Source organism: Otolemur garnettii, unplaced genomic scaffold (genome assembly GCF_000181295.1).
Source record: "Otolemur garnettii isolate 467f Iridium unplaced genomic scaffold, OtoGar3 scaffold00062, whole genome shotgun sequence".
In the NCBI taxonomy this organism is placed as follows: Eukaryota; Metazoa; Chordata; class Mammalia; order Primates; family Galagidae; genus Otolemur; species Otolemur garnettii.
The window spans coordinates 8,060,164-8,069,217 of record NW_003852457.1 but is presented as its reverse complement, the minus strand read 5'-3'; the positions used below and the strand labels follow the sequence as shown (position 1 = coordinate 8,069,217).

The following is a 9,054-nucleotide window of genomic DNA, read 5'->3' as shown; positions in this document are numbered from 1 at the left end:
CAAGTAGCTGGGACTACAGGCGCCCGCCACAACACCTGACCATTTTTTGGTTGCAGCCATCATTGTTGTTTGGCGGGCCCGGGCTGGAGATTTGAACCCGCCACCTTAGGTGTATGTGGCTGGTGCCTTAGCCACTTGAGCCACAAGTGCCGAGCCTAGGATCTTTTTCTTTAGAAACAATATGTTCATATATTTTCTTATCAAAATTTTATTTTTAAAATTTGATACCATTTTTCATTACTTCAATCTATTTGACAGTTGAAATGTTGTTTGGTTTTAGTATGCAGACTTAACTACCACCATACAGAAATTTCTACAAGGATTTAAAGAAAAGAAAAGAATGAAGAGTCTATACTTACAGGGCAGCAGACTGCCCTTTAGTGAAGAGAACCTTCCAATGTAGCATGAATAGTACGTTTTCTGTGCCAGCGTTGTATGTTCCGGCAACTGTGTTTCAGATTACTACCCAGCGTGAAATCACTTCATCTGAATGTTGTGGGTTACCTTAGGTTTTGAGTCTATTTGGAAACATTCCCAGGGCTGGAAGACCTTACAGTTTAAACTGGAAGTGTCTCTTCACCATAGTTTTCTGTGGAAAACCGCTGTCCCCAGAAACTCATCATGTAGTTTGTCACCATGTCAAGGAGCTCTAGGGAACATTTCATCAAATCAAGGAATCATGTAGAAAAAAGCACTTTTATTATAAAATATAACATACAAAGGCATTATTATTTTAATTATTTTGAAACGGACACTAGTGTAACCAGAGTTGTCCCATGGGCCCTGTCTGGTTCGTAGCTCTGTCCTCTCCCCTATCGGCTGTCACTACTCTGACTTTGATGGAAATTGACTTCTTTCCTTTCGTTACAGTTTTGCAACATAAATATACATCTGTTCATCCTTCAACAATATTGTTTAATTTTGCCAGTTTTTGTATTTTCTTGTGAAAGGGTTTATGTTTGGTGTTTTTCACTCAGTTCTTTCTAGTTTGGTAAAATTCATTTATGTATAGCTTTAATAGTATTCTGTGTTATGAATATACCACAGATTATCCTTTCTTTTGTTGGCAGCTATTCGAGTTGTTTTCAGTTGTGGGGTGTCACGAACAGTGCTGCTGTAAACATTTTTGTCCATGTATTGTATAATTCCCTTTTCTCAAAGCCTTTACTGTATGAGAAGAATGGCTCCATAATAGGTCGTTCACTTTTCAGATTCACTAGATGATGCCAAACAAGTTCATCTAGTCACTGTGCCTGTTTATTCTACATTGTTATAGTATGTATATAACAGAATTTAAATTTTGTCTAATATACTGGGTATGTAGGAGGTAATTTTTAAAAATTAACTTGAATTGAGGAACCTGAAGCCAAAACTCCTACATCTATAAACGCTACCATATATACAATGTTTGTTAGTGATGTTTAGAACTGTGGCATTCAGGAGTATTAGAATTTGGAGGGCCCACTATATCAGAACATTCTTTCTCACCTAAGTATTCAAGCTATTTGAAAGAGAAACTCTTGAGTTTGGAAAAGAGGAAACAAAAATAACAGCTTCAGAAGTAAAAGAATATGATGGGAGAGCACAGCTTTATATCTGTAGCCCAAAGGGGCTTGTGAATGAACACTGTGCCACAGATTTAAATCGACTTGACCAGTCAGTTACCGTCACAGCTGGAGAACCAGTGGCCTCCCTACTGCAGTGAGGCCTTCATACATGTTAAAGAACAAAGAGAAGGCGTGCTTACAACAGACGGGCTGGCTTCAGAAGAGTCTGTGCTGTTCTTGCACAGTTTCTTCTCTGAAAGCGATCCGTGAAAAGAACTGCTGAAAAATAAGTCTGTGTCTAAAGCCTCGACGTGAGAATGAGCGGACCCCTTATTACACTGAACCCTGGCTGCACACTACAATGCATTGGGAGCCTTGTGCCTAAAACACTGCTGCTTGGGCTTTCCCTCTGACCAGTTAAATCATACAGTGGGAAGGTGTACAGGAGTGGGGAGGCCAGGAGCATGGTGGTCAGTCGCCCAGTGATTGCAGCTGACGGGGTTGAGAATTAATACACAAAGTTGAGTTGGTGACTCCATGGCAAAGGGAAATGGGAAGCACCCTCTTGTTTCTGTTAGCTGTCACTTGCCCCTATACCCAGGAATGCTTCAGGTAGGAGAGGCTTACTGTCCTTCATTAATGTACTTACGTCAGTCTGATTTAGGGGGAACCTTGTGTGCAGTACCTGGCAAGTTTCTGTAGCCTCTCCCCTAAATCCTGTACCAATGTAAGCTTTAGAGTAGCATTTAGAGATTCTATGCCAAAATGTAATAACCTGTATATGCTCTTTTCTGAACAGCTCCTAACCTGCAGAGCAGGATCATTCCCAAGATAAGATCATTGCCCTTCAGCAGAATACTTTTTATTTTTACCGAACTTTTTTTTACAAAAATATCTCCTAGAATTCTGTCATCTTTTCTATTTTATTCTCAAGTCAATCCATAATTTGCTTTTGTATTTTCAAATTATTGCTAAAAACACTTTCATTGGTTAAACTGTAACTGTTACTCTAATTTAGTTTGCATATTTACATTAGCATATTTGTTGATATAAATAATTAAAATTGATCATTTGATTTTTGGGTTTTTTTTTTTTTTCAGAATGGGCAACAGCTATATCGGCACATATATTTGGGCTGTAAAGAGGAAGACAATGTTCAGAAAAACTATGAGCTACTTTATACTTCCCTTGCTCTTATAACTATTGAACTAGCCAATGAAGAAGTGGTTATTGATCTCATTCGATTGGCCATTGCTTTACAGGTGTGCTTTTATAACCTCTCACAGGAGAAATATTTTTTATGAAGCAGATATGGTATTAAAGTGCTACCACCATCATCCAAGGACCTAAATTGTAAATGGAAGGAAGGTGTCTAGTTTTAAATCTGAAAGACTATGGTCACGTTTGTTTATTCTTTTTGTTGTGTGCTCAGTGAGCACTGACTGTGTGCTAAGTGCTATACAAGGTCATGGGGATACTGTGATGAAAAAGACAGGTGCAGTCTCTGTATTCAAAATTCCAGGCTAGTGGGGAGGATAGTCATTAAATGATAATTATGTATATATGGTTGTTTGAGTTGTAGGTTATGTAGTACATATACTGGTGATGGCAATGTATGTATGTACGTGAATAAGGAAGACTTTCCTTAGGAAGAGACATTTAAGTTGAAAGATTTAACTCATTTATAAAATTGGCATTTATTCTTCTTCCAGAATTCCTTTACAAAACAATTTATTTTGAGGTAACATTTTTGTTATCATTGCAGACAACCTGGACCTTTCCCATGTAATCATATCCATTGGGTATGTTTTTTTCACATTATAGGACAGTGCGATTATCAATGAGGACAATTTGCCAATGTTCCACCGTTGTGGAATCATGGCCCTGGTTGCAGCATACCTCAACTTTGTGAGTCAGATGATAGCTGTCCCTGCATTTTGCCAGCATGTTAGCAAGGTAATAAATTTGAAAAGTCCTTACACTTGAATTTTATAGACAAATGACTAATGTTCTTCTAGCAATGATTACCATTGATAATTCTATAAAAATACAAAGCTACTGAATTGAAACTACAACTAAAATTATGCCTAGCGTTTTTATGTTACATTTTCTTAGATGTTTGTCATTTTATTAGCATTTTTTAATGTAATGGTTAAATAGAATATATGGTTTTCTTCTAGAATACAGAGTGGCCATAAAGTTCGTGTGCAATTTAAAGTAGTGTGTGCAGTTTGAAATTGCACACAAACGTTATGGTCAGTCTGTACTTTATGTGATTAAGCTTGTAATGTCCTCTGTGGCATTATAAATGTTAGTATCTAAATTTTCTTAAATTATACAGTTTTTGTTCTTCTGTTCTTTCAACTGTAATTAGCTTTTTCCAACAATAACTCTTAAATAGTTACTTGTATGATTTAATAAACATTTTAGATCCTTTAACTTTCCTGGCAGAAATATCTACTTTTAAAGCTATTAGAAATACATCTTTTAGTCCTTAACTAAAATGTGGGTTTTTAGTGCAATCTTAGACATAAACTCATCCATTAAGACACATTTGACTATTTGATGCCCACCATTAAAGATACACATATTATAAAAGCAGCTTACCCCCTTTAAGTTGCTCACAGTACTGTGGGGTTGCTTACAAGTAGCTCACAAGAGACTTCGGCACAGGCTGCAGAAGATAGCACTGAAGATGGAGGATGGTGATTTATAAAGGGATTGTTGAAGTAGTGCATTTAAGAAAATGTATATTCTTACATCTTCATAGTAGGTTTAATCAAATATAATGTATCATCGTTTTTTAATTTATATATTTTTATAACTTATCTGCTAACTTTTAAAAATAATGTGGAAACAGAATGCATTTGGGTTCTAAGCTTAAGTTAAAAAATAAAGTATTAATATCTATTAGAAATGTTTAAAGAGTTTTCTTTTTTTTACTTTTCCACATTTTCATAGGAAAGTCCTGAGAGGTGAGGTTTTGACTTTTGTTTTCTTTTGTTTTTGGATATTTTTCAGGTTATTGAAATTCGAACTATGGAAGCTCCTTATTTTCTCCCAGAGCACATTTTCAGAGATAAGTGCATGTATGTTAATTCTTTACATGTTAAGGAAGGGACACTGACTTGTGCAACCAATCAGTGATGATTATAAAGGAGCAAACTGTCATTATAAAATTTTCTGCCGCTTTATACTAATCATTGTTTTACATTTTTGTTGTTTAATTCCTTTAACTTTTTCCCTTGCTGTAGAAGTTCTCACACATTACAAATGCTGACTAATACACACATGGAGTATTAAATCTTAAAAAAAAAGGAGACGAAAATATTTATTTTTTTAAAATATAGGATATGTCTCTTAAATACAGCATTTTTTATGTTCTGAGATATAAATGAACTCCTTTAAGAGAAAACAATATTCTGTTGAAGATTTTCACTAAAACATAATCATATTTATAAAATTGAAAGACAAAGATGTATTAAAAAAAATAGGTGTTATACCCTGCTTTCTTTCTTACTTTTCAAAGGAAAAAATGTATATGAATAATATTTCATTCAAACTATTGGGATCAAAAATCAATTTATATGGAAAGCATCAATTTAAGAAAATATCAACCTTTTTTGTCAGGACAAGTAAAGAGCCGGCTATTATGGTTTTCATTAATAATCCATGACCTGCATTTTTTCTCTCAGTAGATTTTTAATTAGCCTAAAAAACCTAAATTAAGTGCTCTTCATCACTTACTGCGCAAATATCAAGAGAGTAATTTAAGGCTGAATTTACTATTGGAACACACCTGGGAGGAGAATCACAGCAGAATGTGGGACCACATACCTTGTGTTTTTAAGAGCTCAAATTAATCACCTCAAATATAATGATTTTTCTATTATTAACTACAGTTTAATTTGTGTTTATATTCAGAATGTTGAGGCTTTTACTTGAAAACATTTTGTATATTAACTTATTTATAATTTAAGTACTGAATAGTTGTTATTTTGATCAATTTGACAGGCTTCCGAAATCTTTAGAGAAGCATGAAAAGAATTTGTATTTTTTGACCAACAAGATTGCAGAGTCACTAGGTGGAAGTGGATATAGTGTTGAGAGATTGTCGGTACCATACGTCCCCCAAGTGACAGGTAAGAGGAGGGTACTTAGAACCCTGACTCTTATGATTGTATATATTTTAGTAATATTTTCATTACCCAATTACCAATGGGAATTAGTTCTGGTGTGTATAGTTACTAGGGCCAAGCTTTGTCAAGGGTTTAAAAGCATTGTACAATCTTCTGTTTTTAAATTTTGCTCTTGAAAACTTTTCATAAATTTCTGAAGACATAATAAATTTTACATTAAGCAAATCAAGTCCTTCAATGTTTATTGTTATTATACTTAATATATTATTATATTAACATATCATTTTACTTGATATACTTTGAACAAAGAAGCAATGTGAGATCTTTCCTCATTAAACAGTGTTATATTTGACTTGTTTTGGAAGTTGCTAAAGGTTGTTAAGTGATACATAATGACTAAGCTTACTGAATTAGGCAACTTTTGTCATTTGGAAGAATACCAACTAGTCAGTGTATAAAGAAACCAGCAAACTTTCTAAGTTAGGGATACTTTTTCATCTGTGAGCTATGTATTTTTTTTTTTATTGCTTAAAATAATTCTTTTGTCTTTGAAGATAAAACTACCTGGTAACACATTCAATTTTTACCTTAAGAACTAAAATCAAAGAATTTCTTATACTCACTTATATACTTACATTTATTTTCATTTAATGGTTGTATATGTGTTAAATTTGGCAGGAGAACTCGTTCTTCCTTTGGGGATACTCTGTTGTACAAGAGAACTGCTTGATTTCACATAGTTTTCTGGATTAGTCACTGAAAGTACTACAGCCTTTGTAAATAACTATCTGTTTAATAATGTGGGTCAAATATATGTACATTTATTGCAATGATAGTGTTCATCGTAGTCTGGGATGTTAATGAACGCTTTTGCATTTTCTTTTTACTTTTATACTATCAAAGAGTTCATTCCTCAGGAACTCCTTGAGGAAATAAAACTGCTAAGATAAAACATTGGTAGAACTTTGTAATTTAAAATATTTCACCTTTATAATTTGGATTTAGCTCTCTTTCCTTCTGGCAAAAAACCTCATAAACCCAGGCACAAGTACAAAGGTAAATCCAGCTGTTAGTTTGGACTGCACTTTCCCTGCCTGTCCTCTAGGAAACAGCTTAAAATAGTGTGCCCTTTATAGGTGGAGCCAGTAGCCTGTGTATGTAAGCTGCAGTGTAGTTATTAGTTTGCTCTGTCATAGCCATAGTTTAGTTTAACCTTTTGTTTTCCTTTTAACCTGTTGCTTTTAACAATTTTTGGATTAAAGCTCTGGTAGTCTTTTTTAATTCCTCTCACCCCCTAAAAAAGATGCGTTCTCTCTCTCTAATGCCTCTATCACTGATTGAAAGAATTCTGAATATTTTAGTATGTACCTAACTATACACCTGCTTAGAAATCTCTAATTAGAAAAAGATTGTTATGACTTATAAAGATGATTATGGTTTAGAACCAGTCTTTGGCATGTGTATCCTGCCCTAATGCAGAAGCAGTCAGAAGAAATAGTGTGATATTTTAATCACTGTTTAATCAGTCGGTTATTGAATTTTCTTTTGCTATATAACAATCAGGTATTTGTCTTTAAAATTACAGGGATTTAAGAACAATTCTCAAAAAAGCAAAATACATTTAGTTTGTTGTATATCGTGCAGTACCCATCATCACCACAATCGTGGCTGCCACTTTCCATACACTGTGTGCCGGGCGTCGTGATGAGCACATAATGTTCATTTTCTTGCTTCATCCTTATGATAGTTTGGATGATTGCCATTGAGAATAGCAGACATAAAAAGCAGAGAGGTACAAGGGATGGGAAAATGGAAAGGGCAAGGTTAGTTTTCTAGAACTATCCCAGCCCAACTTGGGGGTGCATCCGAGACATCAGAGATGGTGATGGTAGTTCTCTTGAACCACCAGAACGGTGCAACCTATAGAGGAAAACAGGTGAGGAGTAGCCCCAAACTGGGCCCATGGGAAGAGGGACATTCTCTTCCAGAAGCTCTCGTTTAGGAACCTTACTTTGGTGTAGATGTACACGATGTCTGACTATAGTTTTACCTGGACTTTTTTGCAGTCCCTTTTAAGCAGGTGATTTTGGAGGTCACAAGAAGAAAGAGCTCTGAGAATGTAGTACCAGGGATTCTCATAGAATTTACTTTTAATTTTAATTAAATCTCTTTGCCCTCTGTATTTTCAGGCAGTGATCTCTTTCCTGTCCTCATACCTCTTTTTACTTTTTATTTTTATCTTCGGCTTGAATTTGACTTTTTTTTTAATAAGCCACTGGCCTTCAAATTTAATCCAGAAATTCTTTTCTAACATTCCTTTTGAGAAGCAGGCTATAATTATTTTCTCTTTTTGAGTCTGAGTAAGACATTGAAAGTTAACCTGCTCAGATGCTAAAAACAGGTCAGCAGGGATGATTGCATCCTCCCTCATCACAGTTGATATCTTTATGTTTGGTAGTTTCTACCAAAGCAGATGATCATGAAGGAAAAACAGAAAAAATACAGGATCTATGTTAACTCATCAGTAACCACGGGATATAAAATATTTCCAACCTGAAAACCAGCAAACAGCATGTCATGCTCCGTCCCAGTTGAGGATGTGTTGGTTCTGTCCCACCAGGCTTCATGCAGTAGAACCTGAGAGACTGCTGTCTGGTTGATGCAGGCTCAGGGTCTGTCACAAGACATCAGCTTGCATGATCATAGTAGGAAGCCAGTGAATGATTGAGGGGTGATATGAGCCAAGTTCATTCACAAATAATAGTAAATTTCTACAGCTCAGAAGAACTAGAGACAAATAGAAATAATTGAAGTTTTGTTTAATGCCTTAAGGAAGCCATGTCATGTTCAACTAGGCCTTGAAAATTAAGAATCTCTATAGCAGGGAGGACGGTAAAGGACAGTAACGAAGCATTTCCAGAGGGCAGATACCCGACAGCATGCTCAGAGATGAGAAGAGAGGCATCTTTGACTTGGGTACTAGATTAAATAGGGAGCAGCTGAAATTACTGTTGGTAAGATCTGATTAAACAGCTCAGAATGCTTTTTAATTGACAAGCTGTGGGGGAGCATTGCCTGAGGAGTTACGTGGTTAGTGTTTTAAGAAGTTTACTTAACATGATGGCATACGGGAAAACTGGAGAAAGGTCTGTCATCATTAAGGATGGACTCAGTCAGCAGTTCTCAGCTCAGGGTGATTTTTCTCCTCCCTGTAAACATTTGTCAGTTCTGGAGACATTGTTAGTTATCACAGCTGGGACACTGGGAGATGGGCTACGCCTGCTGGTGGGGGCGGGGGCACTGGGAGATGGGCTAGGCCTGCTGGTGGGCGGGGACACTGGGAGATGGGCTAGGCCTGCTGGTGGGGG

General features: G+C 35.9%; 1 protein-coding gene across 2 annotated transcripts in view; it reads left to right on the top strand.

The window, feature by feature from the left end:
• Positions 1-9,054, top strand: part of EFR3A (EFR3 homolog A) — a 100,695-nt gene that overhangs the window by 75,143 nt on the left and 16,498 nt on the right. For both annotated transcript variants that reach the window (XM_003792874.2, XM_023514960.1), the window contains exons 15-18: positions 2,648-2,809; positions 3,372-3,503; positions 4,569-4,636; positions 5,562-5,689. In XM_003792874.2, the coding sequence (XP_003792922.1) occupies positions 2,648-2,809; positions 3,372-3,503; positions 4,569-4,636; positions 5,562-5,689 (490 nt within the window). The remainder of the gene's footprint in view (positions 1-2,647; positions 2,810-3,371; positions 3,504-4,568; positions 4,637-5,561; positions 5,690-9,054) is intronic.